The sequence below is a fragment of the Triticum aestivum genome, chromosome 2A (assembly GCF_018294505.1).
Source record: "Triticum aestivum cultivar Chinese Spring chromosome 2A, IWGSC CS RefSeq v2.1, whole genome shotgun sequence".
Classification (NCBI taxonomy): domain Eukaryota; kingdom Viridiplantae; phylum Streptophyta; class Magnoliopsida; order Poales; family Poaceae; genus Triticum; species Triticum aestivum.
Genome location: NC_057797.1, coordinates 585,820,199 through 585,844,193, shown reverse-complemented (window position 1 = coordinate 585,844,193; position 23,995 = coordinate 585,820,199). Strand labels below are relative to the sequence as shown.

The window sequence follows — 23,995 nt, the reverse complement described above, 5'->3', positions numbered from 1 at the left end:
GAGCCCCCTGGCGCGGCGATAATCGCGTAGAGCTTTGACCTTGGTAAGATCTGACCGAGGTTCGTTCTGTCGAGCCCCGTCAGCTCGAGCACCTTCTACGCCGCGCCGATCGGTTGCCGTTGCTGGGGTAGACAATCGCTGCGGTGGGAGCGGCAGGGGTAACGGCGCAGGGCCACGCGACAAGGTGTCGGGTGGCCGCGACGTCGATGGTTCCCGCGCCTCATGGAACGCTCCGTGAATGACCTCCTCCTGGAGCAGGGCGAGGGAGCAAGCTGTATCCAGGTCTGGCGGTCGCTGCACCAACACCACCGCTCGTGTGTCCGCCCAAAGCCCTTCCACAAAACGAGTGAGGAAATAATAAGGGTGAATTGAATCAGAATACGAGCTCAAATTGTTTATGATCTGTTCAAATTTCTCAATGTAATCGGTGACAGTAGATGTTTGTCGTATGGTGTAAAACTGACGGATCAGTAACTGATGCCGATCGCGGCCGAAGCGAGTACAAAGTAATGCTGTAAATGACTCCCAATTGAACTGAGAATTTTTTTTTGAATGGTTTGCAACCAAACTGACGCTGCCCCCGAAAAATTCAGAGAGGCCGTAGGCACCCAGAATGACTGATGTATGCCAAACATTTCAAAATACTGCTCGCACAACACCTTCCAGAGACGGGGATTATCTCACGCAAGCACTGGAAACACGATGGATGGGTGCGCCTGACCCAGCCCCGTGAGGAGTTGGCTGGCGTGAGTAAAAGGGGACGAAATCATAAGAGGGGAACTGGGAGCGAGCTGACCGTTGTTCGGGAGCGGCGGCGGGGTCATGAAAGACGCCGCCGGCGGCTCCCGGTGTTGATGCGCATCGTCGTGGTCTCCTGACCCATTGAGAAGATCTGCTGCGCCGACTACGGAGCCTGATGTGGCTCCGAGCGTCGCAGGCTGTTGTTGTGCAGCGTCGCCCATGTGGTTGTCGACAGCTTCCTGGTGGGGCGCTGACCGCTGTTGTTGAAGAAGCGCAACCGCACCGCTCAGATCGGCGACCCGACGCTCCAGATCGGGGCGCCAAGCGAGCAGATCGTCGATCTTGGCGTTGGTCGCCTTGGTGGCCGTCGTGTTCGCCTCCAGCATGGCGTCGAGCTTGTCCAGAAATGCCTTGATGGCGGGATCCATGGCGGCAAGTTGTTGCCTGGCCAGATGCGAGCTTCGAGTGTGGATGAAATGCGCCAGATCGAATGCAGAGAAAGGGGTGGTGGTGGTCTCTGATACCAGATGTTAGGGACAGAGTATGGAGGAATCGATCTACTATTATCAGAGTGGCAATTAGTCTGGTACAATCTAGCTTACAAGAATGGATCGATAGAGGAACTAGGGTTCATGCCGCCGCCGGTTTCGGTGATCCACTGGATGTCGTCTCACTATGGAGTGTCGCCTTAAGTAGCTGGCGTGGTCTTGGGCTTGGCCGTCGTCCATTCTGGGTCGTAGTAGCGTCGGTTGGGCTTGTGGGCGTGACTGGGTCACGCCGAGTGGCCTTGGGCTTCCCCTGTCTGTTGGGTTGCCTTGTCAGGTGCGCTAACAAAAGCACGCGCTGGGTGGGCACGAGAGGCATGGAACTTGAATGGGGCGGCCGGCCAGAGAGGAGCGACAACCAATGCAGCTAGGCGGCGGCGCGGAGCAGCGTTGGGTAGAAGGAGAGACTAAGAGCATCTCCAACGGACGCGCTATATAAGCGCTGCGCTGAAAAATTAGTGGTTTTTGTGCACGCTATCGCTCCGGACGCTTCAGTGGAGGCGCAAAAACCACGCGCGCGGCATAACTAGTTCAGCGCGCGGGCCGAAATGTCGCCGCGCGCCGTTTATTTGTTGCGCCCGCTCGCAACTTCCATTTACCCCCATCCAGCCGTTGGCGCCGCCGCCGCTGCCCACGCCACTCGATTTGTTCCGGTGACTGTTCTGGCGCTTCCCGGCGTATCCCCGCGCCGCCACTGCTTCCTCCATCTCCCTCTAGTCGCCGTCGCCCCTCACACGCGGCACTCCTCCAATGAATAGCGCACGGCCGCCACTGCCGCTTGGCGCCCGCAAGGTGTTCAACAAAACGCTTGCAAGATATGTATTGCTTCAACTTCACATTTGTTTACATGAATTTTGGTGCATGTTGTTTGTAGTTTTTATAGCCTAGTTTAAATTGAACATTGTAGATGAGTTCGTCATATGATTCTTCCGAAGAGAATTTGGTATTGAAGAGGAGGAGGATCTTGCAATGATCCTAGCTATGCACATCAATAAAAAACTGAAGCACGGTGGTTCGGTTATGGGTCGGCAGAAAATTTGGAGGGATAGCATCGATGCCCGCAACAGATTGATCAGGCACTATTTTGCGGATCCTCCCGTGTACCCCGAGTCGTACTTCCGGCGCTGGTTTAGGATGAGCACCAAGTTGTTCAGGCGCATTGCAGAGAAACTAACGAACCATGACTAGTTTTTTCAGCAAAGGAGGAATGCCGCCGGAGAGCTCGAGCATAGCACCAGAAGGTGACAGCCACTTTGCGTATGTTGTCATACGGTATCCCCGCTGATCTAGTTGATGATCACTTCGCCATAGGTGAGAGTCAAGCCATCATGTGTGTCAAGCGCTTCGCAGTCGGAATTGTGAAGTGTTTGGCCAGGAGTATTTGAGATCTCCCAATGTCGAAGACGTCGCAAGGCTATTGGAGATGAACAAAGCTCGCGGCTTCCCAGGTATGCTTGGCTCAATAGATTGCATGCATTGAAGTTGGAAGAATTGTCCTAAGACATGGCATGGCCAATTCCATGGACAAAAAAGGGTTCCACTATAATCCTTGAAGCGGTGGCCAATCAAGAGACTTGGATTTGGCATGCTTTTTTGGAATGCCTGGATCTTTGAATGGCATCAATGTTGTTAATCGATCACCACTGATGAATAAGATTGCAAATGGTGAACTACCACCGGTGCAATTTGTAGCAATTGGTCGTACATGCAACTATGGCTACTATCTTGCGGATGGCATCTACCCAAAGTGGCAAACATTTGTGAAGACGTTGAAAAAACCGGAAGGTAAGAAAAATCTTGATTTTCACAATGCTCAGGCGGCGGCTAGAAAAGATGTGGAGAGAGCTTTTGGGATTTTGCAAGACCAATTTGCTATTGTGAGAGGACCGGCTAGATTTTGGGATCAAAAGATGCTTTGGTACATCATGCACGCTTATGTGATCATGCACAACATGATCATCAAGAATGAGCGTGGCCAAGATGTAGACTACTCTCACTATGAGCTCTTGGGACATTCCGTGCGAGTGCGACGGAGGGCTGACAGGGTGACCCGTTTTATTGCCTCCTATCATGCCATTCGACGTGCCGAAATGCATGATGATCTTTAGAAGGATCTCATCGAGGAGTGGTGGGCATGGAATGGCCGACAAAGAGCATCATGATTTGTGTGTTTGATGTTGTGTTGTTGAACTATTTGTTGTATTGAAATATAAACTATTGTTTGAGTTGTAATAACGAAATTGAACTACTTATTGTTGATTTATTTTGTTTGTGTTTGATCTTCTTGGTTGTGTTTGGAGTGCATATGTTGTTTGTGCGAGAGAGCGTGCGCGGTACTTTTGTAGCGCCTGCTGGAGCTACTCATGCGCGCTAAAGTATACAGCGGCCGCTAGAACCAGCGCTTCGTGCCGCGCAAAACAGGTGATTGGCGCACTGCAAACGCTTTTTTAGCATGCCGCGCGTTGGGCGGCTGTTGGAGATGCTCTGAGGCCTCATTTGGTCACAAGGGCAAAGTATCCCGGTATAGTAATCCCACAGTGGGGATTTAACTAGTCATAGGAGATCCTCTCCCACCACGGGGAGACACCCACGTGAATTTGGAGATAAGCGGGAGGAGAGGGAATCCCGTTTAGAAAAATGTTAGGTAAGATCCAAAATATAGCATCACAGCATCTCGGGGAGAGGAGGTGGAAGAGGAGGCGGAGGGGACTAACCTTGGATGAAGGAGGAGGAAGACAAACGCCGGGTCGTCCTAGTCGCCGGATGGGACAGAGATTTGGGGAGAGTGGATCTTGGTGGAAGCAGAAGTACGGCCGTCAGGTCATCACCATCGTTGTCACCGGAAGTCAGAGGAACTTGCAAGTCTAGCGTTTGGCGAGTCATCACCGGATGGAGGCAGAGGCATTGTTCCAGGTTGCTAGAGGGAGAAGCTTGAGCGGCGTCGCCGCCTCTCGGTCGCGAGAGCGAGCCGAGGTTTTCCTTCCCGACCTATTTCGTCATGGAATTCTCACCCAGGGAAAGGCCGTGGAAAGGGCCGGGGTGCCTCCCACACGTGGGCGTCCAAGTGTCACGCTCAGTTTCCCGGGGTCCATCCCGCCCGTGGTTTCTCCACCCTGCAACCAAATGAGCCCTAAGCCGTGATGGGTACGATGGCGCATCATGACAACTTGGCGGCTAAATCCAGATGAAAACTTGTGGTTTTAAGATTGGCAGCGACCCAGATGTACTGAGCATGGTCAATAACAAAGCCTGTCGCTGGCTATATGCCAATGCCACATCATATAAAGCATGAATAAAAGCCTACTAATACAATAGTTTGGTTGTATGCTAGCTAGTACTATTTAATATCTGCATGTAAAGAGAGGCAAGTATACAATCTTGATTGGTGGAAGGGAAAGGAACGCCTGCTCACACCGCTGCATGTTGTTGCTTTTCTTGTTTCTCGTGATGCCGCGGGCTGTAGCTGAAGCGCCCACTCCCTTCTTTTTCTTTCCCTCTCTCATCTAGCAGTGATTTTTGGTGACGTGGTACTGCTTATAGCCGGCTGACTAGACCTATTGTACTTTCTCTCATTGTAGTAATCGATGTACTAGTATTAGTACTCTTTGATTTCCAAATGAGAGTAATTTTCCATCAAACCTAGGGAGTCATGACATACGATGATAATTGTTTCTTTATTCCTCTAATTTTCATGGCTGGAGTCCTCACGTCCTGTCTGGTGGATCAGGAAATAGATTAGTTTTTTTATTCCCCTGCCATATGCGTGCCTCTTAGCGGTGGCTGATGAGAGTTGACATGGATGGCTTTGTCTGCCGCCAGCGCTCTGCCAGGGGCTCGAACGCCACCAGCCGTACTGACCGCTGGCCATTAACGCGTCCACGTGCCAGCCTTTTAAGGTGTGTTTGGTTTGGGAATGAAGTGGAATGGAATGGCATGGTTCCATTCCACTGGAATGGATCAGTTCCGTCCTTGTGTTTGGTAGGGGCAATTTGATGGAATGGAATGGTTACATTTCGGTGTTTGGTTTCAGAGATGGAATGGAATGGATTTGTTCATCCCTCCACTTGTGTTGTTGTGATTATCTACAATATATTGAACTTTGGTGTCAAACACGAACAAGGCACATATATAGTGGCAAAAAAATCATCAATACAACAATTCTTTCAATTCTAAATGATGCTATACGCCCAAAACAAGTGTTAGATCAAAGCAGCTAGTATCAGTGTATCACCCAGGCATCGAACCTTTGCAACTTAACATGAAACTCAAGCACAATCTGCACGCGGATAAAAACAACAGCCGCGCAATGTGGTGCGTGATTGCAATCTTCTTAGAACAAAAACAAAAAGAGGATGATCTCGTATTACTAAATAGCCATCAGCAACACTTTGCCTCAAAATTTCATCACATTTCTGTCATCTGCATTCTGCGCACAAAATATCAAATTCAACGGGAGCACGGCAGGCAACAACAGTAGTAGCACGGCACACAGCAATAGTAGCAGCAGCAAGTGCAAGCCACAAGCAGCAAGGGCCGGCCAAGAGCACGACGCACGCAAGAGAAAGCAGTAGCGCCATGGCTCGTGGTCCGACGGCGCACGAGCACTCAGGTCCTGGGGGGAGGTGAGAGGGAGAGGGACGACCGGCTACCAGAGATGGTCGTCGCTGTTGCTAGACCTAGATGGATCCGACAAGAAGGGGAGGGGACACCGGCGCCTGTTGTTGCCTACCGGTGATGAGGATAGGAGCATGACTTGGAATCGATCCGCCGCCTCCTTTTGCTGCTTGCCGCTGCTCGCCTCCTTCCGGCGCTGCCTCCGATGCTTGTCAGATGTGAGGGAGAGACGAGAGACAGAGACAAGCGGAGCGAGGCGCGTGAGCGAGCCATTCCGCGCGGTCCGCTCGATTTGGAGGAATCACTTGGTTCGGCATAAAGGGGAAAATGTCGTTCCGAGGAACTGGTGGGTTCCTCTTCCTTGGACAAACCAAACACTGGAACGGGCTCCCGGGATGGAATCGACCCATTACATTCTACCTGGTGACCTCAACTAAACACACCCTTAGGGCGTGTTTGGTTAGATTGCCAATCGAGCCTAGCCCGGCGAGCTTGGCTCCAGTGAGCTGGTTTGAGGGGATGCAGGCAAAAAGACCCTAGATGCACATAGTTTGGTTGCCTGCATGTACCTAGTTGCATGAGACAACCATTTTTGACCCGGCGTTTGGTTGACCGTATTGCATTAGGCGCACATATGACATGGTGTTTGGTTGCAACCTGCATAAGGTGTTGTCACCACTTCTAACTAGTGGTGAGCTTACCACACACAATCTAAACATGTAGTGCCAGCTAGTTAAACAAATGACAGTTCATCCTAACTACTATCAAATGACAGTTCAAATTATTAAGAGCCATTGGATAAATAGGGGATAGTTCATCAATGTTGCCGCTACCAGATCTTCCTCTTCCTCTTCTTCTACTTCTGCTTCTGTTGTTGTTGCTGCTTCTTCTTCTTCCTCCTTTTCTTCAAATCCTGCACTGACCTCTGTTAAGCCACATTGCCTCTGCCCACTCCAACCTTCTATTCTTCCAAGCGTCATCGTCAAATGCCTCGACACCATGGCCGGAGCTAATAACATCGTCAGGCTCGACCTCTTCCTCCTCAGGCACGTGTTCATCAAAGCCCCACTGGAGGATCCAGTTATGTAGAATGCAACAAGCAAGAATAAGCTTAACCTGAGTGGAGTATGGGTGGAATGGCTTCTGATCCAGGATCTTAAACCTATTCTTCAGAGCTCCAAATGCCCTCTCAATAGTTACTCTAAGGCTGGAGTGTCTGAGATTAAACAGCTCCTGTGCAGTCCTAGGATAGTTCTTACCAGAGAACTCGTTGAGATGGTACCTTGTTTTCTTGAAGGGTGGAAGAATACCCAGCCGACATGCATAGCCAGCATCTCCAAGGTAGAACTTGTCGCCGGGGATGTTGATCCCATCAGGTTGACTCATGTTGTCACTGAGAATGTTAGCATCATGCGCTGACCCCTCCCAGCTAGCCAGCACATATGTGAACTTCAGATCAAAGTCAACAGCAGCAAGCACATTCTGGCTTGTGTAATGCTTCCTCCCCCTGTATGCTACAGACTGTGACCTAGGAACTCTGGCAGTGACATGAGTACCATCTATTGCCCCAATGCAATCCTGAAAATGGCATCACAAGCATGTGTTAGTGCTCAACTTGAACAATACAAGCATATCAAGCCATGAATAGTGTATACTGTCAATGCTCACCTTGAAGTATGGATACCATCTTGGGCTTCCGTGAATATTGGGTGGAGTCTGGCCAGATGGTCTCCTAATCATCTCTCCTCTAAGCTCCCCAATAGCAAAAAGCACCTGCTTGAAGTACCTAGAGATGGCCTCCATTGATCTCCTGAACGTGTTGTGAATGACCCTGAACCTCTGGTTATAGCCAACAACATGGAGGAACATGGCCACTTGCTCTTCCACACTGGTGTTGATGTTATCTTGTAGCAGCCCCCTGCTCCTGAAGGTCTCGACAAGTCTGGCAAATGATGCTCTTTTCATTCGAAGCATCCACAGAGCCTCAACATCATTGCAGTTGTAGATGTAGTTTAGATTTTGGATCCTCTCCTATTCCCGGATAAACAATGGACCATAGCGGATCAAAGGTCTCCCAGCACGACGAACAGCTCTTTGGTGCATGAACATGACCCATGCCTGAATCACACTAATCCGTGCAGGTACCTGAATTATCAGCCTCATCCGTGCGTCCATAACCTAGTCGACATCGACGGTTCGTTCATTGGGAAATCAATCCTACACCTAGCCTAACAGCCTAACCACCGTCCTGACAAAGGGGGGAAGGGGTGCTGCTTACCGGCATCGGAGACGAGGACGACGTAGGGGGAGACATGGCACAGACAAGGTCGACCAGACGGTGGCCAACAGCAAGGGGAGCACCAGATCCGCCGTAAACACCGGCGCCTCTTCCGCCACCGCCGCTGCCTCTAGCGCAGATCTAAGATCACAGTCGCCACCGGTGGTGAGGCAGTAGGGAAGAAAGGGGGTAGTGGCTATGGCTGAGCAAGTGAAAGGGGTGAGGCTAGATTTGGCGTTGGGACGGCGCGCCAGATTTCCATCTCCCGCCATCCCCCTCGCCCTCGCATCGCACCCGCCCGTGTGACCTCGCGCCACACTCATCCTGGCTCACGAGAAACTACCGTTCCAAGCGTTTCCAGCGAGCCGGGCTCTGGACTGCTTTGAGAAGCGTGCGATGCAGGCCCAACAGTGAAACCAGGCAACCAAACAGGCCTCTTCCTTCCCGCGCGGGCCTGGTTGGGCTCGATACGGGCAACCAAACACGCCCTTATAAACGGAACTGATGCTTCACGCCTTGCCGTTGACGAAATTACCTTTTTTTACTCTTATCTGATTTAGGCTGTCGCTGAAACTTTTTTAATCTCCACTCGTGAACTCGGAGTCAATGTAGATCCTTCCGTACCAGTTGTTACACATCTGGCCAATCGCGAGCATCTCGATCCCTAGAAGAGCTCCCTCCAAGAACACAACACTACCATGCACGGGCCTCATGATGGGCGTCAACTGTCATGGTTTTGTCACGGCGGATGTCCTCGTGAGAGAACTAAGTCGTGATGCCATCGCTGTTAGGTGATTGCTTGCACGGGGTTGGTCGGAATCGAGAGACGCGTGTTTTATCCAAGTTTGGCCCCTCGCGGTAGAGGTAAAAGCTTACATCATGCTTGATTGGTATTGATGATGATCTCGATTACAAGTGTGATGTTTCCCTACCTCTAATCTCAAGAGCTTCTACTTTTATCTTGTCTAAAACTTGTCTATCTTGACTTGTCCCTCTTGGGGTGCCTTGCCCCTCCTTATATAAGTTGAAGGGGCCGGCTTACATGTAGAGTCCTAGTAGGGCTACAACTAGTCTATTTTCTATTACAAGTCGGATCCTAGTCCGGGTCTTTTCTTCCAAGTTAAGACAATCCTTCTTGTGCCTTCTCTATGAGTCGGCCCTTCGGGGTTCCTTCATGAGCTGGCATTTGGCCGGGTCTCACTCTTGGGCCTACGGGCCCTTCTTGTCTTCTTGCCATGACCCGGAAAATAAGGTGACCCATGAAGCTGCCATGCTTCTGGTCGGGTCACACATTTGGTCGAGTCTTGGTCATGGGGAATATCCCCAATAGGTACAGCCCGCGAGACTTTACCCCAGCCTTCTTTGGAATTTTGATAAGAAAAGATCGGTTTTTAGCGCAATGCAAAACTCTGCTTGGCTGTGGGATCTCTCCCATGGATTCAGAGATGAAATGCTTGTTGAGCTTATCAAACTATCCTCCAGGATAGAGATCTTAACGTTGCAGCCTGGGACACCGGACTCAAATCTTTGTAAGCTCTCAACAGATGGTGTGTACTTGGCAAGGTAGGTGTACCACATGCTTTTTGTTGGAAAAGTGAGCAAGCCATTTGTTCATCTTATGTGGCGTGTGCGAGCTCCCTTCAAATGCAAGTTCTTCTTGTGGACCGTCGTGCATCACAAAATTCTTATGGCAAATATCCTTCTGCTAAGGAGCTGGGAGAACAATTATTTTTGCCCCATGTGCATGCATAATTTTAAGACGGATGACCACATTCTCGGGAAATGTCCACGGTCACAAGAGAAGTTTTGTCGCTTTGTTGGAAAGTATAGCGACACTGTCATCAGCAGTTTGGCAGGCTTTAGCTACAACTATTGACTAGTGTTCTTCACTCTCGTCAAACCTTCCCAAGCCTGATTGTGCAGCCGAAAAGTCCTTGACCCTGCTTCTTTCATGGGAAATATGTCGTGAGCGTAACCGTCAAATCTTCAAGAAGAAAGAACTGCCGGTGCAGGTTGTTATAAATCTAGCTTGCTAGTTTGTCTCATGAGTAGACAAAGATCTATCATGGAGGGTGTAGGACATTCTTCTACCCTTTGTTTTGTTTCTCTTCTTTTTCTTGCCTTTAGGTTGTTTCTTGGTACCTTGTCCCATCTCTTGTACCTTGCCATCGGCTTTCTCTTCTAAAATGGAATCTTAGCAGTTCTCCTAGTAACTTTCAAAAAAAGGGAGAGGAGTCCTCAAACCATGATAATGATAATAACTGTTGGACTTGCCTTTGGAAGATTCACGTCCCAAGTAAAATCAAGATGTTACTATGGCATCTAGTGAAGCATTCCATACCTACTAGAGAGATTCTTCGGCATTGAAACATGTTGCCAACGCCAGTTTTCCCTCTTTGTGGAGCTAAGGATACATGGAGACATACCCTCCTTGATTGTTCTATGGCCAGAAGTGTGTCAGATTTCGCTCCAGAGACGGTGGTCGAACACATTTGTCCCAAACAAGATCAAGATACAAAAGGTTGGCTCTTTTCTTTACTCAAGAATACGTCGAATGTCGGATTCATCACCATGCCAGTCACATTATGGGTTGTTTGGCATGCCAGAAGAAAGGCTATTCATGAGGAGATAATTCAGAGTCCTTTCTCAACTGATATGTTCATAAACTCTTTCTTGTCCGAGTTACAGATCCTAGAGAAACCAAAAGCCACATTCATCAAGTCAGGGCCTATAAGGCGTAATCATTGGCTGGTAGCACCAAAGGGACTTTGCAAAATCAATGTTGATGCAGCGCTGACTAGGAACGAACCTACTGGTGTTGTGGGAGCCTTATGCAGAGATCATTAGGGACTTTTCTTGGGAGCATCGGCAGTGGTCTTTGTGGGATATGATGATCCTACTACCTTGGAAGCATTGGCTGTGAGGGAGGTTTTGGTATTGGCTAATTATCTTTAGGAGCAGCACATCCATGTGGCGTTGAGTAAATAGCATAAAACTACTACTTTACAGGCTAAGGTTCCAAAAAACTATCGAAATTTTTTTTCTCCGATAACTACCAAGTCAGGGGTCGGCTGTTTCAAAAAACCCAAATCGCCGTGTGATTTAAAATCAATCCATATGATGACAGGTCGGGCCCGCACCTAAATAGGAAGTTTGTTTGACTCCTAGCTTACGCGTGGGGTCCACATGTCAGCCTCAACCTCCTCTTTTGAATCATTTCCTCTCTGCCTCATTCCGTCGAGCACCTTGTGTGCGTGCAGCTTTCAGGGACGAGAGCTTGGTTGCTCGTTGTGGGGGGGGGGGAGCTTGCTAGATCCGGCGCGCGGCCTCATATGTGACCATGGCGGGTCAGGCGATGGAGGTCGAGGTCCAAGGCAGGCTGGTGTCGTTCATGGCCGTACGCGGGCGGCGGGGCGCAGCCGTCGCCAGCCAACACCGGCGATTCAATTCCGGTGGTTGCCGTAGCTCTCCCCGACCTGGCCACCCTCACCCGAGTCGGGCCTGTGCTCGACGGTGGGAGCGGTCACCACTCGGATTCTGGGAGAGCACGAGGCGTCCACCTCTTCCGCCCCCGTCGAGCCTTGCCTCCGCGCCGAGGCCGACCAAGCCGCCACCACCTCCAGTCGGCGCCTCCTGGACCAAGCACGCTGAGCTGCTCGGCTGCTCCACCCACCTCGAGCAGGTGTGACGAAGAAGGAAGAGAGATAAGCCGCCCATGGCGCGTGTGGCGACCGCGGGCGAAGCCCCATGGCGCGCGGCGACGACCACGGGCAAAGCCCCATGGCGCACGGTGACCGCGGGCGGAACCCCATGGCGGCGGCGCACGGTGGTGACCACCCATGGCGGCGTGCAGCGGCAACCACGGACGGAGCCCCATGGAGGCGCAACGGCGACCACGGGCAGAGCCCTTTGGAGGCGCGGCAGCGACAGTCCAAGGACCCGATTGTTTTTTTTAAATGATTCCAAGGACCCGATTGCTTTTTAAAAATATTTGTAGGGGCTAATCCATAAAAAATCTGTGGATGAGGTGCTGATATGTGACCCCTACAAGTCAGTCAACAGTCAAACAAACGGTCAACCAAACAGGTATATAACCAAGGACCCGCTTAGAAACATATTTGAGTATCTGGTTGTTTCAGGCTGCCTAGCAGCAAATACGCCTTAGAAATACGGAAATGTTAACGCCCACATGACCCACACGCGTGGATCTGCGTCCGTTCGTGAGCGCACGAATCTTGGCATGTTTCTAGTGCCACGTAGGACTGGCCTAGTGTGTGGGCGTTCAGCCGGTCGCCCACACGGCCGTTTCACCATACAGGAGGGGCTGGTGTGTGGGCGTTCAGCAGTTCGCCCACACGCCACTTTGCACGCACACACAAGGGCTAGTGTGTGGGCATTTGACAGCTTTCCCACACGCCCTTCTCCTCTCGCACACCCAAGCTGCTAGTTGCCATGTGTTTTTGCACTGCACATGACAACTGCCCTTAGTGTGCTTTTATAAGCAGGTGGCAACTCTCTTTTTTTACCCGAGTTTGCCATGTGTTTTGCAGGGTACACGGCAACCGCCTAGTGTGCACGTAAGCAGATGGCAACTCTCTTTTACCGAGTTGCCATATGTTTTTGCATGGTACATGGCAACTGCCCTACCGTGCATGTACATGGCAACTGCCCTAACGTGCACGTAAGTAGATGGCAACTCTTCCTTTTTACATGGCAACTGCCCTAGCATGCTTGTGAGCACATGGCAACTCTCTCAACTGCCTAGTGTTAGTATGTGGCAACTCCTAAAGTTATGAAATCATGGCAACTGCTTAGTGTGCTTTTATAAGCAGGTGGCAACTCTCTTTTTTTACCCGAGTTTGCCATGTGTTTTGCAGGGTACACGGCAACTGCCTAGTGTGCACGTAAGCAGATGGCAACTCTTTTACCGAGTTGCCATATGTTTTTGCATGGTACATGGCAACTGCCCTAACGTGCATGTACATGGCAACTGCCCTAACGTGCACGTAAGTAGATGGCAACTCTTCCTTTTTACATGGCAACTGCCCTAGCATGCTTGTGAGCACATGGCAACTCTCTCAACTGCCTAGTGTTAGTATGTGCCAACTCCTAAAGTTATGAAAACATGGCAACTATATTAGATCAGACCATACATGGCAACTGCAGTTGAGCAACCATGGCAACTGCAGTTGTCCGACATGGCAACCGTAGCTCAGCGACATGGCAACTGCAATTAAACGAACATGGACGAGGGCCTGGACCATGGCAACTGCGGGCGTGCGGGACCAGGAGGTACAAGGCCTGACATACGGGCGTGTGGACATTATCAACTTCACCCACACGCACGCGTGTGAGAGGGATCGGGAGGGGGAAAAAGAGGCATGTGAGCGCTAATAGTTTTGTCCACACATAGATATGTGGGCTGTTCCTTTTATACACCACACAAAATGTGTGGGTGGACTCCCTAACGCCCATACGTATGGCACTTATCGGCGTCCTAGAAATATGCCCGTTTTCGCTTAGGCGTCAAAACGGGTGGTGCTTGACTTAGGTCGTCTAACCGTCTTATAAACAATGACTGAAACACTCCATTTTTTATTTCACACCGTGGTGAGGTATACTCCGTCAAACAGATCCGTTATTACAACGCCAGGTAAACCGCAGTACAGCTAAAATTCGTAAGATTTTTATCCGTGATACTTTCACTCTTCCTAGCTAAACAACCCTACAAGGATCGAGGGAGGCACTCTATGCAAGGGTGGGTGGTATCCAGATGTAACCGTGGGTCTGCATGTACCCAACCTTCTCACTCAGTTCATCAGCTTCCTTGGGGCCTCGGCTGCCAGGCTTGTATGAAACAGCCTTCAGCTTGCCGGCGTCGATGTCGTGCAACAAGGGAGTGAAGATCTGCCAGGCAGCCTGAAACAACCAGATACGATGTCAGTGACAGAACGGAAATTAGAAGAGTTCCATTCAACCAGATACAATGTCAGTGACAGAATGGAAACGAACCTTCAGCTCATCTCGGCGCACAAAGTGTTGCTGGTCTCCTCTTATTCTGTGGAAACATGTATGCCCATCAGTCCGAGTTACCATTATAAAGGACACGGGTATGTAAAACTGTATGTATGCATGATTTACTGATTTTAGGACTGAACATTCTCTTTCAAGAAGCAACATAAATTAGGGAAGGATGGTACGTACGTATCCAAAATGAGGCGCTCATATGCCTCTGGAATTTTGACATCTTGGTAACGCATCCCATATGACAGATCAAGTTCACTCTGTTCAGTAGCCATTTCCAATCCAGGTTTCTTCACCTGCACGAATTCACGTAAAATCAATAAATTATATTAGGGGCTCTGTTCTGCTTAACATGTCAGAAAATTTTACTGCAGAAAAACAGCATGAGACATTACTCATACACAAGTAGCTGGACTTACAGTTAGTTTCATGTACATGGCTTCTGATGGCTGGAGGCGTATGACAAACTCATTTCTTCCCTGCTTCTTACCTTCAACATATTAAATTTAGTTGTCATTAGATCTCAAATTATGACTTGGACATAAAGAAAGAACAACAAACAGAGCACACTAATATTGATAGCAAAAATGCATCAACAGGAGAGGCATTCAGCAAGACACTAACCTAAAACGTGGCCAAAGAGTCATCTTAATCTTACACCCTAGCAAATCTACTACAAGTAACATGCCATGGTAGGGTAGGGCAAGCTTACAAAATATGATATATAGTGTAACTAAACTTTAGACAAGTAAAGCATTATATACTATGTTAGTGGACAGCCAAACAGTCTTGTGTTGTTTATCCAGTTGTGTGTTTTCATGGATTTCTGTGCATGGACCAGTTTTGACTATTTTGTGTACTGTCAGTGAAACTTCACATAGTAGTTTCTTGTTTCAGATGTGGAGGTGTCAAACTTATGAAAGTGTTCTTCTAGTTTTCTACTGCCTAGTCTGCCTAGATAATGTAGGGCACTTCATTCATATTTTTTAGTAGTATTGAAAAACACTGGATTAGGTAGTGACTTTGTATGCACACAGAATTCAGTGCACCATGAATTAACTTCGGAGTACATACATTTAAAAATGTCACCGGGAACATCCTTGAACTGCACACGAATTTCTGCTTTTCTTGAGTTTAATGCTTTACCAGCTTTAAGAATGAAAGGAACACCTGTCGGATATGAATATTTGGGAGTTAATACCAAAACTGAAGATACTATAATCCAGAACAAAGGCATATCAAGTCAAAGAAGATATGCTGGTTAAAAGACATACCTTCCCATCTTTCATTGTGTACCCTAAGTACAATAGATGCAAACGTTGGGGTATTAGAGTCATCTGGCACTGTAGGGTCATCCTTGTAGCCCTGATATTGTCCAAGGACTACCTCTTCGTCCTTTATCGGGTTCACGGATTGCAGAACCTGACATTAACAAAGGAAATTGATTTTGGTTAGGACTAAACTAGAATGCAAAACATAAGATGTGTACTCTGCTACACTAGTTTGTTGTAACTAACAGATCTGCACTATAGTAGTAGCGTGTGGAGGGTAGAGGGAGATAAGAACCTTGACTTTCTCATCTCTAATGTGCTCAGGCTTAAGAGATACAGGCTTTTCCATTGCAACCAAACAGAAAACCTGCAAAAAGGTAGCAATAATTTATTAGTGGGCTGTTCAATGCCTAAGAACATTTGTACTCTACAAAGAGTTCTACAATAGTTTATTAGTTTATTAGTTAAGCCATATTTGATTCAGCATGAAAGCTGTGCCCGTCAATGTTAAATACAATGAAGCTGTGCTGAATATTTAATAATCTGCTGCCAAAAAATAGCCATGGAACTAGATATAAGTTTACAAAAATAGTAAAAAGCTAGTTGGATAAGCTGGAATATCATAATCCACAGCAATGGCAAACGCAGCCTTACATGTATACAAGTTATATAACATAAAGTGTTTATCTGTCTCAAATCAAGACTAAATACTAAAGCCCATGATAAAATGACGAAATAATATCGTATGGAATCTTATTAGTTTTTACCTGCAACAAATGGTTCTGAATGATATCACGGATGATTCTGCAGTAACAAGAGGGAGGTTAGGTACTTCTATGCTAAATAATGAAGATATGCAAGTAAAATCCCAATAGTTAAGGATGATATAAGCATACTGAATTTTACTAGAATTCAGTAATGAGTGCTTTGGTTGCTATAAAATTATAATCTAATAACTTACTCCCTCCGTTCCTAAATATTTGTCTTCTTAGAGATTTCAAATGGACTACCACATACGGATGTATGTAGACATATTTTAGAGTATAGATTCACTTATTTTGCTCCGTATATAGTCACTTGTTGAAATCTCTAGAAAGACAAATATTTAGGAACGGAGGGAGTACAATGTTGAACTCTACAAAAATCTAAAATAAAGCCAAATACACCATTCTCACTTTCAAATACAAAAATGAACATGTTGATCAATAAGGACCAACTAGGAATCTAGGACCTGTGACATATCTAAAATATGTAAACCTTGCTTACCAGATATTTTACGAGGTCAATATGCTTATAAGGGCATGATTTCATATTATGGAACAAAGGGTACAATTTTGTATTAGACAACTTATTAATAAAATGTAATGTTTCTACTTACCCATATTGATCAAAATATCCTCCACGTCCATCAGTTCCGAAGTCCTCCCTGAATACAATCTGTAATATTGGATACGTTACAGACTGAAGCTATTATTAAATTCCTACTTTGTAGCTGCCGCACAACTTCTTGTTTATGTGGGGGTCATAAATGTCAGTTCAATTCAAAAAGATGAAAATAAATTATAAGCAGGAAAATCTTATGCAATAACCCACATAAAATACATTCATACATGGTGCAGTAACTGCAGGTTATGCATTTCTTGTGTAAGCAATTGTAACTTTGTAAATTACCTACTTCTAACTCCTAAGTACTAACAAGACAACGTAAAACAAGCATACCTGTATATTATCAACATTGTCACGGTTCCAAAGTGGTAAGAACAAACGGTTCGCAAAACGAAGCACAAGCTGTGAAATGTTATTAGTTCAAAACGAATTAGCCCAATGATAGAAAAATAGAAATATCTGATTAAATTTATAAACATTACCAAGTTTTGGACCAACTCTTTTCCCAAGTAGTGGTCAATCCTGTAGAGTTGATCTTCCTCGAATAGCTCCCCAAGTTGGGAACTTAATTCTTCTGCAGAGTCCAGGTCCCTTCCAAAGGGCTTCTCAACAATTACTCTAGTCCATCCAGCGCGAGAAGCTACACACACAACGTTAATGTTTATCAAATTGACAAAAGTAACAGTGCAATTTAGTACAGTAGCGTGTAGTTCTGTTTTTTTCTGAGCTGAAGTAACAGCAGGTAGAAACCAGATGATCATGTCCTCGTTACTACTTCACAGCTGGAAGTGCTAAATAAAAACGTATGCATTTATTACCCTACAAAATAAAGCAAAGGAAAAGGGTCCTGATGAAGATAAAGCTTCTGAGATAGCATAGAAAAGAAACTTACTTGGACTCATGCAATATGTTCGGATCATTTTGCACACTGAAGGGTAGACAGATGGAGGCAATGCCAAATAAAAGAGCCTACGGGAGCTTCCTGAGTTGTTTGACATCTCATAATCTGATATTTCCTTGTTCAGTTTTTCAAAACCTTCTCCACTGTCATAGGAACCACTGACATATTTTATCTGCAATACATATTAACCACAATGAAATGCATGTTGCACAAGGAATTATGAGTAGTTATATACAACAACTTACCAATTGCAAGAATTCTGAAACATGTTCCTCTGAGGCTCCTTTAAGGTATCTGTAATTTTTTGTAAAGATAAACCATCAAGACATGCTAACATGATGGTTGAAGTTCGGTGAGTATACGAACATGCTTTGTCAGTTTCAAGAAACCACCATCTCAGTTCATATAGCATATCGCAGATCAACAGTATCCGTGCTTAAATACAGGAATAAAGTCTAATTTGGTAGACATCCGTCCTAGTATGCAAAATTACGGTAGATACAGATGCACGTATGCTTAAAAGATGCTAGAAGTGTTTAAATGCAACAGCATGATGTAAAAACCTGGAGGACACAATAGAGCCAAGAGCCTTCTTCTAAATAATGTTTTACTATGGAAAGTAAGGAGGTTTTTTGCACAACAAACACAAATTCTATGTTAGGCAACCATAGAATTAATTCCAGCCATCAGAAACTTACACACGGATGCGCCCTCTCAACCCATCATCAGAAAGATTTGTTCTCGCATACCCCACTATATGCACTTCACCAGATTGTAAGAACCCCTGTAACACATAGCAATTAAAGTAAATAGATATATCAACTGACCTAAAAGGTACAGTTTATATAACAGAAACTGTGCAGAAATAGCACGCAAGTAAAGACTACGTTTATGTATTTGCAAATGGTGTTAACACAGGTTGTTGTTGAATAAGTAGAATCTTAAACCATAGTTTTCCACCAGTCCGGATTAACTCCTAAAACATTTAATTCATATCCAGGAACAAAAATGGTTACAGCTGTTTGCACTTATACTTGTGTTCAGTGAATACCAATTATTCCTTTTTCTGGAATGCCTCAACTCAATGTACATTCCCTCTAACAATAGGTTTTGCAAATTGCATAAGAACAGCTAGTTATTGTCACAGCACCTGCTCAAAAAGGTGGTAGAGTGCCGGGAACGTTTTCTTCTTGGCAAGATCTCCAGAAGCCCCAAGTACAACGATGGTGAGGCACCCTTGCTCCAAAGGAAGTTCTAGGTCCTTTGCTAATGAGTTGAAACTGCTTTGTCTCGATGACGCCGAGGAGTCAGTTCCCGCCATGACAAATAGGATGATTCTCTTCTTCCTTCAACAGTACACCTAACCAAGTGAGCAAGATAAGATTAAATGGTAAGATTATCTGAACTTAGCCTAACAATTGCCATGCGACTCATCGAAATGGAAATTCAGTATCAGACAAAATTAGCTAGCAGAAAGTATGAATGGTTGGCTTTGTTTGGCTTATCCGATGAATTGCCAATTTATACTACTGCTGCCCTTAAAAGCTGGAAACAGAAACTGCACATGACTAGATCCAAAATCGTATTTCCTGTTTAAACTGAAATGTTTGTAATGCTCGGTGTACCTCACTCTTCTGACAACAAAGTGATCTCAGTTTATCACTCCAACTGTCAAGAACACTGAACCCGTTATGCATCCAAGATCAACATAGCAATGTTTGACGACCTCATCTAAATATAAGAAACTAACATGCACCATTAAGTATTACACCAGTCGCAACTTAGAACTGCTGAAATCAGGCATACAACTACAAACAACTCAATTCCAATTTGAACAGCTATTAAGGAAAATAAGCCCGTGCTTGAATCCTGAATTTGATCTTGCAAAACTCGGATTCTGGTAGTAGAGCTGAACTGAAACAGGAAAGGACTTGAACAGACCAAAACAACATTCCCTGGTTCATAGCAACAGACCAAACCGCTCTCCGGCAAAAAGAAGGCCCGACGAAACATCCGAAACAGAAAAAACGTGCAGTTCGTAAATACTAGTAGTACTCCAGAGCGAAGGAACCCCGTTACACCGGGCTTAAGCTTGACCGCAACTCTCGCCATTTAATTGGAGAGATCCTCAAAGAGAAAGAGAAAGAGAAATCTGGGAGCGACAAGGACATCTCCATCACCGCGGTAGGCATCACGACTACGAGATCCAACGCCGGAAACCTCACGGACAGAAACCCGGCGCGGTTCGCGGAGAGAATCTAGTCTAGAAATAACCGAAGAAAGCGCGCAGAAGACGGCGACGGCGACCCAGCCCGCCAAAAACCTCCGAAAAGCCTCGCCCAGAAGAACAGGGCAGGCAGAGCAAGACGGACTGCGACGAGCCGCGCCACGCCACCGATCGAGAAACCTCGGACCTACTCGCGGAAGCAAACAGGAGAGACTCTCCCACGGGAGACGAGCGAGAAGAATTAGCGGCGGCCGGGGGTTGGAGATGGATCACTGACCAGTGGCGATCGAGATTCGCGCGCGCGGCGAGCGGGCGCGCCGCGTGGGAGGGCGGGAGAGTTACTGCCGAGATGCTGGGTGGGTGGGAATGGGGTGGGGAGGGAGGGGGGGTGGCTCCTTCCTTCCTTCCTGACTGTGGTGGGATTGGCAGCTCCGCCATTTATACCCACGACGGCGTCACCTCGGCCGCCTCCCGCTTTCGCCTCACCTGTCCACTACCTACCCGTCTTTCGGCCTGGCCGCCTGGGAAGCGGGGCTGCGTGCTCTGTGCTGTGCCACCAACCGCGAAGCGTACGTGTATCTGACAGTGGGAATTTTGTGGACTTCAGAGGGGGCTTATGTGAAAAGGAGGCGCGGTAACGGCAAGGAAAAAGTTGTCGATTGTCCCCGTCCGTTGATTACTGTATACTGCGCCATTTATTTACGGAAAATAAAATTGTATGTGCGCCTGTGCGGCTCTTGCTTCCAGACTTCTTCCAGTTTCTTTTGGAGATCTGATTAAAGTTATCATGATTAGCAAATGGTCCCCGCGTATAAAGCGGGAATGAACAAAAACCATATCCCCGGACTTAAGAAGTAGTGGCGGCATTTGGTGACGTGGGTATGATGTCATCACGCACCACTGAGAGATAAGAGTGTGCATGCACTTTCAGCAGCAACAAAAATGATTTTCAAGCAAGAACCTTAGATGTATGAAATCCTTTTATTTGTTTATTTTGAGAAAACAATTGAGGGAGTGGGTGCACACGTGAGTGAATATGTCACTCAAGTCAACAACAACAACAACAACAACAACAACAAGTTAGAACCTGCGAACCAACCTGTGGTTGGATGGTTAGAGGGACGGTGGTATCCCCAGCCCACCAGGGTTCAAATCTTGGTACTCGCATTTATTTCTGGATTTATTTCAGGATTTTCGGCGATGTGCATTCAGTGAGTGTATGCGCGTGTATATGAGCACTTGTGTCTGTACTGATGTTCAAAAAAAACAAGTTAGAACCTCCTTTGGTGCGAAGGAAAAACGTTGGAATATGAAAATTTTCTTTGACCATTGATTCAAAGGAAAAGCACCAAAATTATAACATCCACTTGGACCTCTTTTTCAAATTCGCATGCACCAAACAAGAATAATATCCTTAGTAGCATAATAACATTCTAACTAGGCTCCCATAAAAAATAACATTCTAACTATACATTTTCATACGTTTTGACTTTGATTTGACCATGTTTATTAGAATTCTTATGAACTTGACACCCATTCCTACATTTACTAATCCTATGTTTTGCGCATGCATTCCTATACTATTATGTGTTTTTCCTATCCTTGTATTTTTGAAATCCTTCAAACCAAAGGAATCCTACAAGGTCACACCCAGGCGTAAAAATAGGTAGGTCCGCTAGGTATTGGCAACTACCTTGTCGGTCTGTTCAATAAACCTGTGAGCCTAAAGATCAAAGTTTGTTAAATATTGCTAGTGGTGGTTGAGCTTGAGTGATCTAAATTACGTAAGATATAAACATTTCCGGAATCTCAAATCTTCCAGAGAATGGATAGGAGTACTTCCTAGGTATTCATTTTTGTGCTTCTTGTTAATGATCCTTCGAGGATAACTAAGGTTCTTGCTCAATGTTGCTCTATGAAGTTAGCACAAAAGTCTTGAACAAACTTTGTCGCCTTCACAAACAACAACTTTTGTGCCTCGGCTTCAGCCTTGATAGAAAGCTTCATCTCCTCGAGCTCAATCTTCTGTTTTGCATCTCCATAAACATGCCAAACCTCTCCACCATCCTTTTCACCTTCGTATCATTGCAACTGACAGCCGCCTCCTTATTTGCCATCATGACCTCAAATTTCTCTGTCATCTTGGTCGCCGCTCCTTCTCGCTTCTTCTTCTCTGTATCACACTTTCTCCCCCTTGACCTAGCCACACAGGGGGCCAGTGCGTCCCTTCGATGGTTGGATCAACCGCATCGTCATCGGCTTTGGCGTCATCGGTCTTAATGGAGTGGGAAAGGTTTGCCCACTTGTTTTGCCTACTTAACTTCATCCAACAATGCATCAACATGAAGGGCTTCTTCTCCATCTTCTTGTACAAAGCGCACGCACATCCAGGCTAGAAAAGCAAGACAATGACATGATTAATAAGTTCCAACATTGAGCAAATCAAAGGACCAATGCATAGAGCAACACAAACGAAAACTTATGAGCTCGAGGAGTGACGCGCCACTTGGGCACCTGTTTTGTGGTTATTAATATGCATCATCATACTTTGTTGACCTTGAGTTGAATGATTTACCATCGATGCGAAGCGACTTCGGATTGCGAGTATGGATCACTTTGTTCTTGTAGGGGTCATAGTAATTTTGCTCATGAAACTAATCGTGCACAGTCCTCCAAAAACTCGAGCCCTTTGGTCTGTGCCTTGAAACATATCAACACTAATGACCAACCATGCCAAATACAATAATTCATCACCCTTCTCCCTTGTACATGTTGCCCTCTTCTTCCTTGGGTTGTCATTCGGATGCTCGGTCTCGTTAGGCTCCTCGGTGTCCAGAGACAGCTCTTTCTCCGGCATTGGCAGGTAGAGGTCCTTGACTTGCGTGTCTTCATGGTCGTCACTATTTTCGATCATGCTCATCATTGCCTCGTAGGTGGACACCATCGAACTTGGGGGGGGGGGGATTATGCTGAACAGTGATCGAGCACCGACAGATGATAGTTCCTTCGATGGAAACACCGAGAATACGAGCGTCGGTGAGTCCGTGAACACGTAGTCTGAGTTGCGGTCAATGATGTATGGTGGAGGGTGGACGGACACAGTGGAGTGTTGCGACGATTGTTGGGTGTCGGGCTCGATGTTTAGATGGACGATGTAGTAGCACAACGTCTTCAACTAGGGGCAGGGTTGCGATTGCTCGGGTGGCATCGGCACAGCGGGCCACTTTGCACGAGGAGCTACAAGAATGCAACTTGAGCGTCCACCAACTTCTTCTCTTCTCCCTTTCCTTCATGCACCACCCTTGTTGTTCTACGGGCGCAGCCACACACACATAGCCACTTCCAGGTTCAGAAGGACCATGAACCTCTCAAAGGGCACTTGCGGATCCGTTGTGGTGGGGAGGCTGTGATGTAGGTGGAGAGGTCGGGATTTCGAGTAGGAATAGCGAGCGGCTTGTACAAATGTGTAGGCTCCAAAGGGTGTCGGAGCCCAGCGTGGTAGGCGTCCGGACTCCATAGACCTCCTTCCAATTTGGGGCCAATTTGTGGGATTTCAGACATCTCGACCGGTACGGGCGAATTTGGTGAGCCGTGTTGGATGACTAAAAGTGTTTGGATGGCCCGGTTTGGACATTTGCACACGCATAGGAGTTGTTAGGGTTACCCGCTATAGGTAGGGTCATAAGCGGTACATTCCAGACCACATGAAGGACCCACAACACCGGACATCAAGACCCCTGGGTCGCCAATCCATCCGGGCACCAACCAAGATTATCTCCACCTGGACGACACACTTTCACTTGAATGACATCCATCCGCTCGGACACCCGAAGTCCACTTGGCTGCCTCACAACGACTCGGGCAGGAGAAAGCGAACAGTCAACATGGACTGTGGAGTGTCAGGAGGCGCACGTACTCATGCATTACTGGCATTTAATATGCCAATTACCATGTGTAATGTTCTTCATCAACAAAATCATTCATGACATCTGTAACATGAGTAGACAA

General features: G+C 46.9%; 1 protein-coding gene across 1 annotated transcript; it reads right to left on the bottom strand.

Annotated features, from left to right (window-relative positions):
- Nucleotides 1–13,753: 13,753 nt before the first annotated feature.
- On the bottom strand, nt 13,754–20,413 carry LOC542778 (glucose-6-phosphate 1-dehydrogenase, cytoplasmic isoform). The gene is made up of 16 exons (XM_044602016.1): nt 20,265–20,413; nt 18,911–19,120; nt 18,459–18,544; nt 18,006–18,054; nt 17,752–17,932; nt 17,342–17,499; nt 17,193–17,261; nt 16,852–16,910; nt 16,241–16,277; nt 15,769–15,840; nt 15,477–15,624; nt 15,277–15,372; nt 14,622–14,692; nt 14,383–14,498; nt 14,191–14,236; nt 13,754–14,097 (listed from the first exon to the last, which is right to left on the bottom strand). The coding sequence occupies exons 2-16, from the start codon at nt 19,079–19,081 to the stop codon at nt 13,927–13,929; spliced, it is 1,530 nt and encodes a 509-aa protein (XP_044457951.1). The 5' UTR covers nt 19,082–19,120; nt 20,265–20,413; the 3' UTR covers nt 13,754–13,926.
- Nucleotides 20,414–23,995: the final 3,582 nt, after the last annotated feature.